Source organism: Leptodactylus fuscus, chromosome 5 (assembly GCF_031893055.1).
Source record: "Leptodactylus fuscus isolate aLepFus1 chromosome 5, aLepFus1.hap2, whole genome shotgun sequence".
NCBI classification, from domain to species: domain Eukaryota; kingdom Metazoa; phylum Chordata; class Amphibia; order Anura; family Leptodactylidae; genus Leptodactylus; species Leptodactylus fuscus.
The window spans coordinates 67772803-67792657 of NC_134269.1; the positions used below are offsets into that span (position 1 = coordinate 67772803).

Here is a 19855-nt window from a genome sequence, read left to right on the forward strand (position 1 = left end):
CCAAGCACTTCCTGTTTTTGTTACTATGGTGACGGCTAGCAAGCGAAGCAAAGTGGAGTAAACCTTGCCTTGCAGTGACAAGGAGTGGGTGAGGATTATATAGAGTCTTGTAGGGCACAGGTGTCCACTAGTCATATATGTGACATTGGCAGGGTATACTGCACCACAGGAGCTCTGTCATCTTGTAAGGTGGAGCAGTTGCACACATTACACAGCTGCTCCATTGCACTGCCTAGAGTTACAGCCCTGTCTACCTGGGAGCCTAGGGAAACAGTTTTTTGCTGCAGTAGTCATAGCATCATCAGTGCGGGTATTTAGCAGGTTTCACCCTATACATTGTAAAGGTTGAAATCAATTGTGAAAATCCACATTATGAATTGATATGTCTGGAGTGCGCACTGCGAGGATCAGATTAGATGAGATCTCATCCACCTTTCTTCTACTGCTCAAAGCTGCAGGGTTTCTGTTTGCAATTCATAGGGAGAGATCTGTGTGCCCTCTTATAAACAGAACTGCTAGTATGACTCTCATATATACTGTATATAAATGTTCTGGAGGTTTGTATGTAGTATATAGTAGTGATCATGTATCCACTTTTTTCCTGTACTTCCTTTCAGTAATCCCATTGAAGTAGCATCCTGACTAGAATACAATATATAGTGACTTTTAATGGGCCTGACTTGTCTTTTACAATCCCTTATTATAGATTCTATGCTATTAAGAAATGAGAGCAAAAGGCAAATGGGTCTAAAGAAAATTATCATTAATAATGAACAAGTGTTCCATCGACAGCTATCCAACATGTAAGACCAGCTTCAGCTGACAGTCATTTGGTTTTACCTTAGTACCAATTTCTTTGTACTAAGGTAAAACCACTGTATAAACCTTCAATCATAAATAATGCATTACAATGTTAGTAGTTATTTGCACACAATCATATTCTTATGTTTTTATTCCTCAGGTGTTAGGACATCAGTTCTTCAAGTAAAAGGCCAGGTAACAAATATTTTGCTTGCACCATGCCTGTATATATCAGGAAAGGGCCTTTGGAAATCCCTCCAGGATCTGAGAAAGACTGGGCCAGTGAAGAACAAGAGGAAGATTATTTTCTGAGGGATCCAGACCAGTCACAAGATCGGCTACCTCAGCCTTATAGGATGATCGTGAAAGTAGTGGACCTTCTCATTGATCAGGCTATTGAAATGATTAACATACGTCAGCAAAATCGAGAGGCAGAGAAAGTCAAGGCAAAAATTAATGTCCTGCAACCAACCGCTGAAATACATGTAAGGATTGTTCACACCGCAATGAGACATGTGTTTAAGTACTTATCAACAACCTGTTTCAGTATGGCCAGATTCTTTAACATATGCATGCTTTTAACATCTTGGTACACGGTGTACTAAGATGGGAAGAGCTACGATGTGCTTGAACAAGCAAGTTTAGATTTTGGATATGTTTTTTTGATGATACAGAAAAGTGCAGCCTTCTAGATTTTCTGTCGTGCATATATATCCAGTCATATATATGCATTTTTTGCAGCATGCTCCACACAACATATGACTTAACTGGTAAAAACATGGGGTAAAGCTAGTGTTATGCTGTGCCATTACTCTGGAATATCAGGTATCTTACAAACAAGAATATTAAGGTATAGTATCCATTCAGAAGCCTGCTTTTCATTAACCAGCTCACCTTGTATTTTTTATCTGTATTACCAGGTGACCAAAAGAGTGAATTGTCTGGCTGTTGGAGGATCGTATTTATTTGTTGGTCTTTCCGAAGGTCTGGCAGTATACAGCTTAACTGACAATGACTGGATCTGTGGTTGGGAAACCAATAAAGTAGAAGTATGTGCCCTAACAGTGTGCCACGTTCAAAACCAAGTCTATTTCCTTAGCACAGTGGATGATATGGGTAAAGTATTGAATTCACTTTGACACTATGTAGATGGATGGTGTGTGCTTACATTACTTCACATAATGGTCTGCTTTTTTTTCTCTAGGAATTGCTCGTCTGTTTTATTTTGCTGATGAAAACCTCAGTTTTCTGAAGTCCTTTAATGAGCCGGTAGGAATTGTTTTCTTATTACAGAGATCCAGAGAGATCATTTGCCTCAGTTGTAAAGTGTAATGCTTTCTTCACAGGAAGATATAAGCAAGAGGACCAACTGCATAATATTTCAGATTTCCCAAAGAGGCGATTATGCTGGCATTCTTTTAGAAGGTGTGTACAATGTATAAATGTATTAACACCCTGTCCTCCATTTTTTTGCATATTCATTTCAAGAATAACTTTTGCTATGTAAATACTAAGGAATATTAATTAAACGAAACCCAAAACATGTCACTTGTGAATTATTGGTTCCTGAGTCTGTCACCAGGGAAATCAATGTTAAAGCAGCAACAATGCATTGCAGGGGACATTATTCTGAGTGATATCATACCTTAGATTGAGCAAAAACTAAAATGAAAAATCAATTTGACATGTTTTTTTTTAACTCCCCACCATCCAAAAGCTTCTGTATATACAGTGGTACGAGGACTTATGTTTCTTACGGAACAAATTGCACTATTTTATATCTTGTGTTATGTACTGGAAAACTAGTAAAAAACAAAACAAAATGGCTGGTAGTAAAATTACACATTGTCTTTATTTTGTGCACCAGTACATCCTGGCAATAGCAAATTCATATAGTTTTTGTTATGTTATAATAACTTTTAGAAAATAAAAAGGTTAAAACAACCTTCTGTGTATGATTGTATACTGAAATAATTCCTTGAAATCGACCAGGAAATCCAGTGTGAACCTAAACCCAAGTTATATTTTAGTGACATGGAAAATGGACCCAAGTTTTGCCTAAAAGGCAAAGTGTAAGCACTGTATTCTGACACCAATAACTTTGTTTATGGAGCTGTATCAGCTGGTGTCAGTTATTTTTGTAAGGCAAGTTGTAGCTTTTATTGATTACATTTTGGCCTTTTGATAACTTTTTATTCAATTTTTTTGGGAGGCAAAGAAGTGAAAAAAGGATGATCTAAAGATATGTTGATAATGCTCAGACTACCATGCACTATGGCTGGTTCATATCAGTTTTAATGGTGAGAGACTCCACTCTAGGTGTTTTAGATCTCATGATACCCTATTATATTAAAGATACTTTTTGTATACTTAGGGTGATAACACAATTAGTGGCCATCATGTGGAGACTGCACTTGGCCGACACCAAATGTAGCAATGTATGGGATCCTGGCCTGTGCAATTGTAGCAGAGCAGCCACTAACTGTGCTGTCGCCCTAATGCTGCTCTAAACTGTTAACATATTAACATATCGACCTCAGGTGTAGAAGATACTTGTCTGGAAGTATATAAACTACCCAAAGAAATCTGGTTAAATGAGTTGGAATCTTCTGTGGCAGCGCTACCCACACCAACATCAGACACTCTGGTGAGTGCATTTATAAAATAAGAAAGTTATTACACTTTACAAATTCATACCATTTTTGTTAGAATTTTTAATAACTTGTGCAATATTTTTAAATCTAAAAGACTTTTCAATCTGCATGTGTAATGCACATTTCCTTTATGTAGCAGGAACACTCCTGATGCATATGTCAATAGCACCCATAGGCATGATGTTGATTGACAGCTTTCTCCTATCTATCTTCCATTACTATGGCATAGAGAGAAAGCTGTCAATTCATATTGAGTGGGTGGGGTTTACCTGTTGCTCATGAATAAAGACAACTCCAGAATGTGTGGACATCACTGAGTAGTTTCTGTGTTCATCCCACACTGAATTTTAGAAATTGTGATTTTATGAAAACTATTGCATGTTAAGAAGTAAGAGATCCACCATTATAATAAAATGTCTACTGCAACTTTATGCTGTTTTCCGATAGGGTAGGATATACCATCAAGTGACAGAATCCCTTTTATTTCATAAGGGCAGTCTTACTACAATTCTCCTCTATCGAATACTCAGTAATGTTGCATAAATTTCTATAGAAAGGGGACATGTACACCTTCCCCTACATACTTTAAAGAGGACCTTTCACCATTTTTCCCACAGGCAGTTCTATATACTGCCGGAAAGCTGACAGTGCGCTGAATTCAGCGCACTGTCGGCTTTCCCGATCTGTGCCTGGTGTGAAGAGCTTACGGTCCAGTACTGTAGCTCTTCTATGGTCAGAAGGGCGTTTCTGACAGTTAGCCAGAGACGTCCTTCTGCCTCGCGGCGCCTATCGCGCTGTGCTTTGGAGCGGAGAGGAACGCCCCCTCCCTCTCCTGATAATGCTCGTCTATGGACAAGCTGTGTGAGCAGAGGGAGGGGGCGTTCCTCCCCGCTCCAAAGCACAGCGCGATAGGCGCCGCGAGGCAGAAGGACGTCTCTGGCTAACTGTCAGAAACGCCCTTCTGACCATAGAAGAGCTACGGTACCAGACCGTAAGCTCTTCACACCGGGCACAGATTGGGAAAGCCGGCAGTATATAAAACTGCCTTTGGGAAAAATGGTGAAAGGTCCTCTTTAAGTAGTCTTCCTTTGTGGCAGAACCTATGAGGGCTATCCAAAGTATACCATCTGTAATGCTAATCCCTCAGGCTAAAAAATAATAATGATTATATAATTAATTTACTACTAGAGATGAGCGAGTACTATTCGAAACTCCAATTTTGAATAGCACGCACCCATAGGAATGAATGGACGTAGCCAGCACGCAGGGGGTTAAGCGGCTGGCATCCGACAAAGTCTGCGCGTCAGCCGCTTCCATTCATTCCTATGGGTGAATGGCCATTTCGAATAGTACTCGCTCATCTCTATTTACTACCATTGCAACAGTTATGAAGAATGCAGAATTTGCATTTATGTTTCCAGTAAAAATCCGATAGAATATTCAGACGTGGTATTAGTTTGTATGTATATAAAAATGTCGCAATTAGATGTGGCAAATCTGCAAAAAATTTGAAGATTATTAACTTTAACTTGTAGACCTTTGTGTAGGTACAGTCAATGGAGCTTTTTATGAAATGCTAAATTTGCTATTATAATTGTTTACAGCTATGTAATGTTCTAGTCTGGGATTTTCTCCATATAGTAGCTTATATTCCCTCTGACAAGTAACATTTATTTCTGTATTCCAGTCAGCTAGTATGCCTGTTATGACTGACCCAAAGATAACACAACCAGCACTTTTAATGAAGATTAGGCCACCTAAACCTATTGCAGGTAACAAATTGTGATTCATGCTGGATATGCAATAACCTCCTATCAGCGACGTCTGCACAGTGGAGGGCTCTTGCTTAGCGCTTTTAGCAGTTGCACATGAACTCCCCTTAAAATAACAACCGAAGTATAAAGTAGTACAGTACAATCTCTAAATGCATAACCTGTTTGGCAAAAGATGATAAATCTATTAGGCAATATTTACTTCTTTATTTGTTATGTGATGAATGGGTGGATGGCTCCTCTTAGCAGAGGAGTCCTGCAGTCAATTATAATGGATACTAGTCATTTTACCTACCAACATCTTGAGGATGTAGTGTCTGAAAAAGCACTAGTTGGAATACAATAATGTAGGGCCGTAAAGTCGGAGTCAGAAAAGTTACTGACTCCAACTCTGGCTTCAAAATAAAATGATTCATTATTTTTAAATATGTTATAAATTATTGATATTGTAGAATTAATTCAATACATAGTTTGTGGCATATTTACTTTCTTAACAATTCAATCACAATCATTATTTCTGAATCAACTGAGTAGGAGACAGAGTCGGGCTGTATAAAATTTGAAGATTTGGAGTCGTGTGATGCTTTGTATTTTCACCTTTTGTCTTATAGGAAGTATCTTTAGAAGTGTGCAGGAGGCTGTACAGAAGAATGATGACAACTGTGTATTTGGCACTGGACAGAATCACTTGATCGGTTCTCATCAGTGGGATCAACAAGATTCAGTATTTATGGGAATGTTTGAGAAGTATCTGAGGTTAGACTTGCCAAACACACAAGATGGAAGGATTTCAAGGTAAATGAGATGATATAGAGAGGAGAATATCGTCATACATGCTCTGCAACAGTGTTTCTAAAACAAGCTACTGCTGCTGATCTTGTGCTCTAAACGGGTTATCCGGTTTCTGACATTGATGCGCTATCCTTAGGAGAGGCCATCGATATTAGATCTGCCGGGGTCTAACACTTGGGATCCCGCAGGTCACTCTTGCTGAGACAGCGTGGTTCGTGGTATTGTTTACCTACCTCAAGCTGCGCTGCTCACTCGCCGTGCAAACTGTAGCAGCAAATGTGGGTATTGCAGCGCTGACCCATTGAAATCTATGCGGCAGCACTGCAGTGCCTACACTCGCCGCTACAGTTTGTCCTAAGGGTAGCCCATCAATGATAAAAACTGGATAACCCTTTTAATGACATCAAGGATGTCATAGCCTTAATGAAATCTAGATATCGTTGTATAAAAGTGGCTATACAGTTTCAACCAAGCTGATCATTTGTAAGGTTAACAGTATTTTAGTCAGTTAATAAGAGATTGTCAGTGTCCTGAAAGAAGTCGGCCATATTTAATGTTCATGTGGAGATTGTTTGTTCATCATGCTGTATCATTGAATATGTGTGGTCAGTTTGAATGACTATAACGGCCAATATGGACCTTAAAGGGAGTTTATCATTAGAAAAACAGCTTTTTAACTAATGTCACGTTGGAATAGCCTTTAAAAAGGCTATTCTACTCCTACCTTCCATCCTTTTCTTTTCCCCGCCATTTCTAATAAAATCTGTTACTTCTGTTATGCTAATTACGATCACAGACCACCGGGGACATTCCGAGCACCCCCCGCGTCATAGATTTCTCTGCCTTTCACAGACATCAGACGCAGCACTGTAACAGACCACCTGAAAATGGCGACCCGGGCAGAGCCAACTGTGCCTTCCCATTTTGGCAGGCAGGATTTTCATATGAAATACAAGAGCTTTGACCTGTTGCACCAAAGCTATGGTGCACAATGCATCCCTATAGAGTCACGTGACAAACTCCCCTCTACTACCTTTCTACATACATATTTTGTTTATGTATCTATTTATTGAAGCTGATATGAATGTCTAAGCTGCAGAACTACATGTACTACATGTGACTAGATTCTCTTTCATTAGGAATACCATGTTTCATTTCCTTCCGCATAATAAAATGATGCACAGCGATTCAGAACAGATGACTGCAGGTAAGCATGCTATATTACATGTGTATATATTTGATATAAAATCATATCTGTCTGAGAATAACATAGGGAGATTCTGAAGGATATATACTTTCTAATTGATTCAGCTTTCTCTTATAAAAATATTTATGTGCTGCCATGATTCACAGCAGAACGTAAAGGTGAACAGTAGAGATGAGCGAACACTAAAATGTTCGAGGTTCGAAATTCGATTCGAACAGCCGCTCACTGTTCGAGTGTTCGAATGGGTTTCGAACCCTATTATAGTCTATGGGGAACATAAACTCGTTAAGGGGGAAACCCAAATTCGTGTCTGGAGGGTCACCAAGTCCACTATGACACCCCAGGAAATGATACCAACACCCTGGAATGACACTGGGACAGCAGGGGAAGCATGTCTGGGGGCATAAAAGTCACTTTATTTCATGGAAATCCCTGTCAGTTTGCGATTTTCGCAAGCTAACTTTTCCCCATAGAAATGCATTGGCCAGTGCTGATTGGCCAGAGTACGGAACTCGACCAATCAGCGCTGGCTCTGCTGGAGGAGGCGGAGTCTAAGATCGCTCCACACCAGTCTCCATTCAGGTCCGACCTTAGACTCCGCCTCCTCCGGCAGAGCCAGCGCTGATTGGCCGAAGGCTGGCCAATGCATTCCTATGCGAATGCAGAGACTTAGCAGTGCTGAGTCAGTTTTGCTCAACTACACATCTGATGCACACTCGGCACTGCTACATCAGATGTAGCAATCTGATGTAGCAGAGCCGAGGGTGCACTAGAACCCCTGTGCAAACTCAGTTCACGCTAATAGAATGCATTGGCCAGCGCTGATTGGCCAATGCATTCTATTAGCCCGATGAAGTAGAGCTGAATGTGTGTGTTAAGCACACACATTCAGCACTGCTTCATCACGCCAATACAATGCATTAGCCAGTGCTGATTGGCCAGAGTACGGAATTCGGCCAATCAGCGCTGGCTCTGCTGGAGGAGGCGGAGTCTAAGGTCGGACCTGAATGGAGACTGGTGTGGAGCGATCTTAGACTCCGCCTCCTCCAGCAGAGCCAGCGCTGATTGGCCGAATTCCGTACTCTGGCCAATCAGCGCTGGCCAATGCATTCTATTAGCCCGATGAAGTAGAGCTGAATGTGTGTGCTAAGCACACACATTCAGCACTGCTTCATCACGCCAATACAATGCATTAGCCAGTGCTGATTGGCCAGAGTACGGAATTCGGCCAATCAGCGCTGGCTCTGCTGGAGGAGGCGGAGTCTAAGGTCGGACCTGAATGGAGACTGGTGTGGAGCGATCTTAGACTCCGCCTCCTCCAGCAGAGCCAGCGCTGATTGGCCGAATTCCGTACTCTGGCCAATCAGCGCTGGCCAATGCATTCTATTAGCCCGATGAAGTAGAGCTGAATGTGTGTGCTTAGCACACACATTCAGCTCTACTTCATCGGGCTAATAGAATGCATTGGCCAATCAGCGCTGGCCAATGCATTCTATTAGCTTGATGAAGCAGAGTGTGCACAAGGGTTCAAGCGCACCCTCGGCTCTGATGTAGCAGAGCCGAGGGTGCACAAGGGTTCAAGTGCACCCTCGGCTCTCCTACATCAGAGCCGAGGGTGCGCTTGAACCCTTGTGCAGCCTCAGCTCTGCTACATCAGAGCCGAGGGTGCGCTTGAACCCTTGTGCACACTCTGCTTCATCAAGCTAATAGAATGCATTGGCCAGCACTGATTGGCCAGAGTACGGAATTCGGCCAATCAGCGCTGGCCAATGCATCCCTATGGGAAAAAGTTTATCTCACAAAAATCACAATTACACACCCGATAGAGCCCCAAAAAGTTATTTTTAATAACATTCCCCCCTAAATAAAGGTTATCCCTAGCTATCCCTGCCTGTACAGCTATCCCTGTCTCATAGTCACAAAGTTCACATTCTCATATGACCCGGATTTGAAATCCACTATTCGTCTAAAATGGAGGTCACCTGATTTCGGCAGCCAATGACTTTTTCCAATTTTTTTCAATGCCCCCAGTGTCGTAGTTCCTGTCCCACCTCCCCTGCGCTGTTATTGGTGCAAAAAAGGCGCCAGGGAAGGTGGGAGGGGAATCGAATTTTGGCGCACTTTACCACGCGGTGTTCGATTCGATTCGAACATGGCGAACACCCTGATATCCGATCGAACATGTGTTCGATAGAACACTGTTCGCTCATCTCTAGTGAACAGCATATTGTGTTCTATGATAGGTGTATATAATAAAGTGTACAGAACTAAAATCTTTGTGTTTGCTTATTTCTTTTGTATCTGTGCTTGAAGTTATAGGCATGATGTTTTCAGATATTGTACCCTGTATCCAACTTCCAATTGTTGCTCTGCCTTTGAGCCATGCCTATACATCTACACCCCAACATACAGTTGAGTCCCATTATTATGATAGGCTGCTTGAACACATAATATTTCTTGCCGTGGGTAAAAAAAGTGATTTATCAGAATTGAAAAAAGGAATGATGGTGGTTTTTCTGAAGCAGCGCAGTTTATGAACTGTTTATATGCTGCTGTGATGAATGATTTGTATCATGAGTGGGCAAATAGCACCATTGGGAATAACCAACATGGAAACTGTGAAGAACCGTATAATATTCTTGTGAGAGGTGAATGTTAGCTGTAAAGGTGCCTGATGGCCAACTGACAAGCTACAGTGAAGCAGCTCAAATGAAAGATGAACCAGGGGACTACCAGACATGTCTAAAACAACAGCTCAGCAAACCCTACTGCATATATGGGGCTCCAAAGCAGATTGATGGTTACTGCACCTATGCTAACAAAGGCACACTAGAAAAAAGACTTCAATTTGCAGTGCAGTATCAGAATTGGACCGCCGCTGATTGGCAAAGGGTTGTCTTCCCCGATAGGTCACAGTTTTTGCTTCAGTGAACAGATGGACATTGGTATGTCATACGAGAAACATCAGAGAACACACAGTGTGCAGCCAGCACTGGAAGAACACAAGCTGGTGGTGATGTTATGGTCTGGGAAATTATTTTATTGCTTTCTGTGAGCCAACCATATGATAGGCATTCTGAACCGTTTCTGATATGATTCCATGCAGATTACATATCTATACATGCTGTTTGTCTTGCTTGGATAGAATCTCCCACTAAAACAGTGCAACATGTCACATGGCTAGAAATGTCAGACAGAGGTTGGAAGAGCATGATCAAGACTTAAAAGTACTTCCTTGGGACCATGTCAGTCGCCATATTCAGTATGTGAGAGCCCAGGACTGTGTGTCTGACACTGTGATCTGTAGTACGGGGGCACCACAAGGTACAGTTCTTGCCCCATTCCTCTTCACACTGTACACTGCTGACTTCAGGCACAACTCATCCAGCTGTTCCTTACAGAAGTACTCCGATGACTCTGCTATAGTCGGTCTTATCACTGATGGCGATGATAGGGAATACAGAGACTTAAACCGGGATTTTGTTGAATGGTGCCAGCAGAACCAGCTCAGGATTAATGCTGGGAAGACCAAGGAGATGGTGGTGGACTTTAGTAAACGGAGAGGTGCTCCGACCCCGGTGGAGATCCAAGGAACATGTATTGAGATAGTCAGGACCTATAAGTACCTGGGCGTGCTCCTCAATAATAAACTAGACTGGGCTGATCACCTGGAGGCGCTGCACAGAAAGGGCCACAGCAGACTCTACCTGCTCAGGAGGCTGAGGGCCTTCGGAGTCCGGGGGACACTTCTTAGGGCCTTCTTCAACTCTGTGGTTGCCTCAGCCATCTTTTTCGGTGTGGCCTGCTGGGGAAGCAGTATATCAACCAGGGACAGAAATAGACTTGACAGGCTGATCAGGAGGGCCAGCTCTGTCCTGGGGAGCCCCTTGGACCCAGTACAGGTGGTGGGTGACAGAAGGATACTGTCTGTGGTGACCTCCATGCGGGAGAACAAATCCCACCCCATGTATGGGACCCTGATGGGACTTGGCAGCACTGTAAGCGACCGTCTGCTTCACCCCAAGTGTGAGAAGGAGCGCTATCGCAGGTCCTTCCTTCCAACCGCGACCAGGCTGTATAATCTACATCAGACCAAACGAAGAGCTCTCCGCACAGAGAACTAATGATTATGAGGATGACCATGAGGTCTTCCTCTTTCTCTTCTGTTTTTCCTTAGCTGCCATGGACTCCTAGTATATCTTCTCTTCTCAGCTTATCTGTGTCTACGTCTGTAACATATTACTCTGTATTATCCTGTATCTGTATTACTATGCTGCTGTAACACGCTGAAATTTCCCCAAGGTGGGACTATTAAAGGATTATCTTATCTTATCTTATATTCACTCTGTGTATCCTCCCCATGCACCCTCTAGCAAATGTGACATGCACTGCAGACAGCATGGCGTCAGATACCTTACCCAACCTATTAGCCCCTTACTGAGTCCTTCTTAGCCTGTTTAGCTCCTGTCCCTGCTGCACACGGTAGTTACTCTGTATATTAGCTGGTGGTCATAATAATGTGATTTGACTCGTGTGTGTACAAACATACTCACATAACAAGTAGTATTCAAGACTGTAAGAAAGTGCGCATTGTAGACAGCACAGGGAGAAATATCATGATAAACTAGATGTAGACGTCCTGTAGGCTTTATTCCAGTAACTTAAAATACCAGCAAGAAGTAAGCTAGAATGTATTTCATATTTTATTCTGTTTGTTCTTATTAAAGGAAGATGTACATTTCTTTCTTCTTACAATTTCCTCCTATTGTTAGGTCTACTTATGTGCTCAATAATAAACAGTTCTAGAAAATGTGAATCTCAGATAGATGAATAAATCTCTGAAGCACCAGTAGGCTGATGTCTTGTCCTCAATATATAAGAGAATTTTGTTACACATATTATTATTATTATTATTATTATTGAAAAATTTGCCATGAGAAAAAGTACTAGATCTGGCCTTCTACTAGACGTTTACCAGAATGGTTGATGAACACAGGAAGAAGAACCTTTCCTCTAGGCAGTCGGAGTAAGACATATGAACATGGCTTGTCTTCATGAGACAATATACAAGATCTTTGCAATACAAACCTATAATAATACATACATGTTGGATTTCTGGACTTCTGGTGAAATATTACAATGTAAAATAATTTAAAATCACTTTTAAGCTGAGACTACCATCATCTTGGCTATCGCATACATAAATTGGACTTACAACTATTTAGCATATGATTAGTTATGCAGATTCTTGTCATTTGGCTTTCAATACTGCCTGAATCTACACATTCCTAATGTTGGTGCATACTGGTCAACTCACTTAAGTGCAGACATAGCTTTTTCTTCAACTCTAACCACAAGTGTTTGATTGGGTTACGGTCTGGAGACTAATCCTCTGCTTCATTGTCTTTGAACCATTTCTTCGCCCTGCATGTATTTCAGGTGATTGTCTTGGTGGAACATTATACTGTCTTGTAGGATACTCATATAGCTGAACATTTTGACCACTTGCGAGCCTTCTAAAGTATCCAATGGCTTTGGCTGTGAAACAAACCCATATCATCAGGCTCTCTGCACCAAGCTTGACCGTTCCTTCAACATCTCAGTCCATTAGCCCCTTTTTTCCTTGTTTCTTCCAGACCCATTTGCACCCATCAGTTCCCAGGCTATTGACTTTCATCTCATGAGAAACAGATGATTTGGAGCAATCTTCTACTGTCCACTTTTCGTACTCTTTTGCAGACTCAAGCCGACGCTTGCTATGACAATATTGAAGTCAAGGTTTCTTCACCTTTTTTTTTTTTTTTTTTTTTTAGACGATTCCAGAACCACAAGACCAATTCAAAGCCTCTCTATGCACTGTGTTATTTTGTGCTGTGTTCTTTGCAATTCTTTGCCTCAATTTTAGGTATATTTCTGTGACTGTCCAATAATCCAGAATGTATCTGCCACCAATCAGGTCCTAGGATTTTTATATTTTGTACTACTATACCTTACACGATATTAGTGTGTAAATGTCACTCCTGTTCACTAGATGGTGCCACTACTTAAATCTTCTACTCAAGCATATGTACTACATTGTAATGAAATGAAGATACTGACAATCTCTTCCTAATTCTTTCTTCTTTCTATAGCTACATCTAATGCCATAATTGTACACTGGGATACATGCCAGAATCATCTTATGTACCTACTAGGTAAACCGACAAAGGACAAACCAGGTAAATAATGTAAATGTGCTAAATAAGTAAAATTCTATTAATCCTGGAAAATGATTTGTAATTCTATATTTGTTCTAATTCGTTGTCATATTAAAAACAAGTCAGTGTAGTTTTGGAGGAGAATATTTTATGCTGAGGCCCCACTTTGCAGAAACACAGCTTTTTTTGTTGCAGATTTTGCTGCAGTTTTTTGAGCCAAAGCCAAGAATGGCTACAGAAGGAATGGGAATTATCTAGGAAGTTCTTATACTTCAGTCTTCTGCTCAATCCACTCCTGGCCTTGGCTCAAAAAACCGCAACAAAATCTGCAACAAAAAACAGCTGCGTTTCCGTAACATGGGGCTTCAGCCTTATAGGGAGTTGGGAGCTGCTAGATTATTTTCACACATCTAATAGGATCTTTCCATTGGTAATTCTATGTGTATTGTATATTTAGATAACTTTTATTTGGAATAGGATTAATTGCATGTTAAAAAGGGGGGTGTTCCCATCTTAAAATTTATGGTTACACCCAGAGGATATACCATAAATTCTTGATTGATGCAGGTCCCAGAGTTGCGTGAATGCGGGAGGATGAGACTGTGGCCCTGGGGACCACAAATGCCGAAATCTCTCTGAAATTAGCTTTTCCAGTCTGTATATGAGATGTGCGCTCACATAGAATGACTGAGTCACTCCTGAAGCAGCAGAATGCTCATTTTCTTCAATCTGTATTGATATTGCACAATCTTTTACATATTCTATCGACTAGGCTCTGCTGACATGATGCATATGAAATACAGAACGCAAATAAGGGGGCAGAGTATGTACAGATGTCTCGCCTTTGGGTGCTGTTGGTTAGACAAATGCATGTGGTTATATGTAGGTTCCTCCACATTTTATTTAAAAATCTAAGTATTCAAGGAAGATTTCTGAATCCCATATAATATATATGACTAATATAATGTGTATAAGCATCATACTACGGTCATTTCATCATGTAATTTGACCACTTTCTGCAGTGAATCTGTCACTGTATGACATCAGGCCTAGGAATGGTCATGTGAACAAATAGGCCAAGGTTATGTGACTGCCATACAGAAAGCTTTTCTACATTGTTTGGGTTTCCTCCCACACTCCAAAGACATACTGATAGGAATTTAGATAGTGAGCCCTATATGGGACAGCATTGACATTGTCAGTAAAGCGCTGCGGAACATGATGGTGCTATACAAGTAAAACAGGCATGAGATGTGAATGGTTAGCGCATATTGATGATTTATTGTATAATCTAATCTTTAAAGTATTATTACAGTATTATTCTTATTATTATTGTTGTTGTTGTTGTTATTATTGTTTATTTATATAGCACCATTAATTTCATGGTGCTTTACATTTGAGGGTTTACATACAGGACACAAAATGTACAAACAGATATGATACTAACAATGACCGACTGGCACAGTGAGATAGAGGGCCTGCCCGTGAGAACTTACAGTCTATGAAGGAAGAGGGATAGAGACAGAAGGTGAGGATACAGACTGTTCAGAAGGCGGTGTGGTGACAGTAGTGTAATTGGAGATTGTAGGCCTTCCTGAATAGGTGAGTCTTCAGGGCCTTCTTGAAGCCTGTGATTGTGGGGGTCGGTCTTATGTGTCTTGGTAAGGAGTTCTAGGGTATGGGGGATGCAGATCTTGAATAATGGATAATCAAGGCGTATTAGAAATCATAGAACATTACACCTAAATATTTGCCAGAATATCCCTTTAATAGTACGTCTTTATGTTTTTTAGATGGTGACATAAAACCTGATGTGGTTTGGCCATGTGCAGCCCCTATAAAATTCTCAGCAGTCAGTTCTTGCTTCACTTACTTTGCTTATGGCCTTGAAGATGAGACCCTTACAGTTTGGGACGTGAAGCATTCTGGTACGTTGTTATAGAAGTTCGGTGGTATGTTTCTATTTTATACTTGTTTGGCCATGACCTCTTTCTTCTGTCTCAGGATTTCCATTAGGTGTTGTTGTCCTGCCGGAGGGAAAATCTATAGCTAGTCTTTATTTTTTGGAGCCCATAACTTCCAATGGAGATCCTCCTGCTGTTCTTAGGGCCCAGGTCCTGGTGTGGTGTATGGATAAGTCTCTCTACCTTGTGACTACAGCTGGAGGAAAGGAGTCTCACGTCGTTCTTCTCCATGACAGGTGAGGCATCTCAATCTAGACTACTAATTTGGTCTATAAATTCAGTCTGTGAATGGTTTGTGACTTTGGCTAGCTATGACTATACATACCTCTTCCAAATTATATGGTTTAATTTGTGTTTTACCATTTTTTCCATTCTTATGCCTAGTGGCTGTAAATGACTGAATTACTCTGTAATAATGCTATATATGTATAATACAGCAAATTACTCAGTGTCTTATTCATTTTTATAGCGCTGACTCCAAAGAAGAACTAATAAGTGCAGTGACCCCAGTCTCCTCTTTTCCCAATGGTGTGAGTTCTAGTTTTTACGTTTTAATCTTTCATGGTGCCCCTGTTTCCCCCTCTAGCTAAAACCCTATGGATATCTGTCCCACTTTTTTGTTTCCTTCTTGATAAGCAAGGCTTAGTAAATGTATTATGTTTGCAGACAGATCACCATAGTGAGCAATCGGTCAGCATTGTTGCCTTGTCCTAAGATCCTAGTTTTGAATCTGAAGACCAACATCAGAATGGATGTAAGTGGAAAAAGACAACTATTGTTGGTGTTAGTCCTGACCTCCTGAGTCACAACCAGGAGATCACTTGTAGAGGAAGTATATACTATATTGCAACTAAATCTCCTATAAGTTTCAACCCTGATAAAGACTTTGAGCTAGAAATGCAGTATATATTTATATCCACTTCCTCTATGTGCAGTCTTATGGTTGTGACTTCTGGATCGAGAGCAGCACCAAATACAGTTTGTTTTTTTCCACTTGCTTCCTTTTTGGGTATCATAGGTACCATCAGGAAGGATCTTGTTGCTTCTAATGAGGCTTTGCCCCACCTTCTTTGCTAGAGCAGACCAACTAATACTATATATAATTGTACTTATTATTAACACATCAAAGTAAGCACATACCTGTTAGTTTCTTCATTCTACTACTGTACCTGCTCTTTTGTGTCTTCTAATTGTTTTATTTGCATTTCGATTTGCCTTCCAGAATATGTGAATGGAGCATGTATACACTTCTTGTGTATACGTTTGTTGCTTCAGCGCATACAAATGGGTTAATTGGCTTCCTAGGGAATTGGCCCTGTCGTATATGAATGTGTGAAATAGGGAGAGTATGAGCCCCATTGGTTATAAGTCTGAAATGAGTCATGACAGTCTCTGTACAGCACACTCTGTACAGTGGATTATTCTGGATTGTTGTGTTATATTAGAAAGGGAAATTCATTATAAAAAATAAAATGACGGGTTTATCCAGTTTTTCTACCATGACTTTTTCTGTTTTCTTTTGTAGGTGCTCCTATTCTACCGCGGTGGTTTGGTAAAGCTTCTGGATGTTGCTGAACAACAACCATTTTGCCAGTTTGTTCTTCCTTTGCCCTATAAAGTAGCATTTCCCTGGCAGCCAGTGTATGTGCTTGATGCAGTAAACCACTGTCTTTTTCTTAAAGGTAGATAATGTTATCCAACATTGTATAACTCACACATCTGCTGCTGAAATTTAGCTCAATATACTCTATACACCAGCTTTAGTAACAGTGATTATTTGACTTTTTATGCTAGGTGTACACTCTACTTTGTTTCTGAAGATCTGTATGCAGTTTTTTTTTATTGCCGCTATGAGTAGCACATTTTTACTGTTCCAGTAAACCATGACCTTTAGCATATAGGTGAAATGCATAGTAACGTGCTGGCGTTACTGTAATTAAAAACTGCATATAGTTGTTAAATTAATAAGTACCATGTAAACCCAGCCTTAGCCTAGATTTGCACAACCATGAATGAAAACGGCCATGAAATATGTCAATTTTTCACAGCCATTTTACAACCGAGAGGCGGCCATTTTCATGGATCCTTCATACATTGCAGTGTGTGGAGCGATCTGTGAAAATGCACAAAAATAAAGCATGGCCTATATTTTGATGGTCCTTTACAACAGCCTGTCAAAATATCTGTCATGTGAATAGCCCCCATTCACATACAGTGCAATTAATGTGGGCCGTATGTCAGACATTAAAAAAAACCATCCATCACACATCCGATTATTACTGTGAATATAGGGTAAGATTGCTACTATTGTTTGACTGGATATTAACTATTTCAGCTCATTGACACTGTTGTTTTAGTCTACAAGCTCTAGTTCTGGATTCTGCTTGTGTGACCGTGAGCATGTATCCTGTGCTCTGCCACTTTACCCTTTCTTAATAATATTTTATTGCCTTAAAATTTCCCAGTTTTGTTTTTTTAGAAATGAAGATCTTGCTCCTTAATAGACCTGTCTACAATTCTCTATCTTTATCTTGTAGCAAATGAGAACAGGGTCTCTGGAGAGAATATGACCCCTGAAAAGTTCACTACTTCTCTTTTTGTCTTCAGTCTGGAGTCTATAGTAAAGACTCAGCAGCCAGTGATCTTACCTGCACAAAGTTTACACTGGGAAGAAAGATGCAAGTCACTGTTTCAGATGAGGTAGGTTTATCCAGTACATTCAACCAAAAAACTTCTCAAAAGGACATAGGAATCATAGCTCTGTGTCATTCTGTTTTCATCAGGTTAGAAACTTTTCCAGAAAGGAGAAAGAAGATTGCAGAATCATGGTCACTTCTCAGAAAGCAGGCCTCCGATTTTACCCAGAGCAATACACTGAGCAGGTGATGGAAGAACAAAAAGATGTATAGGTCCCATGTTAAAACAACACTTGAATTTCAACTCGCAAAAAAGTTCCAAGATGATATTGGACTGTTAGATTTCCCAGTCATAATTTAAGTAAAGATTACGATTTCATAGGAAGCGCACCCTAGATTATTGCACAGTTCCATCCTAAAATCCCAGATTATAAAGTTGTTTTTGAATTTACAGGACATAGGATGTTGGAAAGGCAGGAATTTTTTTTATCGTATTGGAAGGTTTTTGGTTTTTTTTTTGCTGTATTCCATATCAATGACTTGTTATTGTCAGTAAACCTTAAAGGATGTTTTTCACAATAATCATTATTGTCAAAGAAATATGATATATTGTGTCTTAAATATCTTATCAGTAGAGATTGGACACCTGGAATAGCATCCCCTATGAAAAGGAAGTTGTTCTGCTTTCAAGTTTCTGGAAAGGAATTTATCCAACATATGTTGTCAGTGTCCATTAAAGTGTGAAGAAGGTATAGGAACTATAATAAAGTATGCTTATTTGTCAATGTTAAAGGGGTATTTCACTAATAACAAGTGATAATAGGGGATAATTGCTGGGTGACTTCCAATGATCACAACAAAGCCCTAAGTACTCCCAATCCATTCACTCTTTAAAAAATCTAAAGTGAGATCTTCTGAAGTGGTTAAGCTGCAAACCACAGTATTTTGACAAATATTTAGTGGCAAAACGCACAACTGACTCAGTTTTGTGGACAATACAGCAAAAATGTGGTGTATGTTCAGTGAACAAAAGGGGGGTATTTTAAAGTGCTTCATCAGCAAAAGAGCCTGCTTGCTGAATGACATACGGTAGCAGGATGCCATTTATGAGAGATTATAATATATGTAATATTTGCTATACGTCTTTGGAGCATTGATTTAAATTTGCTGGATTTGGATCTTTCAACTATTTTTGTATATCTGGTAGCCCTTTTACCCAAATGGGACTATTGCGCCTTTTATTTACCTTTTTTGTTTCTGCTTTCCAAAGTAGATGCACTGACAGTGATGTTTCTCCACTGCATACATGCCTGTATAGTCATTGGATAAAGCACAATACAATATATTAGATCTGTGATGTTACTACTTGCACCTTTACTGGAAGTAACCGGTTATACATGTGACCAAGCCCCATGCAATGAGATAAACAGGGCTATGAAGTTACTGGCAGTGGTGTAACTTGAAGCTCCTGGGACCCAATGCAAAAATTTGTAATGGGGCCCTTACGTATCATATGTCATTTAGAATAGTAGTATTTGTAATGTGGCTGGGGACCTTTAATGTCCTTTCAAGGTGCAGGGCCTGGTAGTCACTGCTACTACTGCACAGCTTATTTCTACGCCTCTAGTTAATAGGTGGACATTTCCAAGATGGCAGGATTCACCGGGATAGTTCACAGTGTGCATATATCTGAAGTACCACATAACTGAGATGTTAATCCTCTCTTGGTGCCTGGTAACTAGTAGACTCGACTAGATGACTTTATTCTTAAGTGTGGATTGGCCAGTGTTGTGGACATGTGCACTGGGATTATAGCAATACTAATGGATTAT

General features: G+C 40.4%; 1 protein-coding gene across 1 annotated transcript; it reads left to right on the forward strand.

Annotated features, from left to right (window-relative positions):
* Window positions 1-999: 999 nt before the first annotated feature.
* WDR93 (WD repeat domain 93) lies at window positions 1000-18294 on the forward strand. Its single transcript, XM_075276189.1, has 15 exons — window positions 1000-1286; window positions 1722-1917; window positions 2006-2070; window positions 2148-2226; window positions 3342-3448; window positions 5143-5227; window positions 5839-6022; window positions 7159-7226; window positions 13358-13444; window positions 15217-15351; window positions 15428-15623; window positions 15857-15917; window positions 16913-17069; window positions 17925-18087; window positions 18171-18294. Exons 1-15 carry the CDS (start codon window positions 1020-1022, stop codon window positions 18271-18273), a joined length of 1953 nt encoding a protein of 650 aa, XP_075132290.1. The 5' UTR covers window positions 1000-1019; the 3' UTR covers window positions 18274-18294.
* The last annotated feature ends 1561 nt before the right edge of the window (window positions 18295-19855 follow it).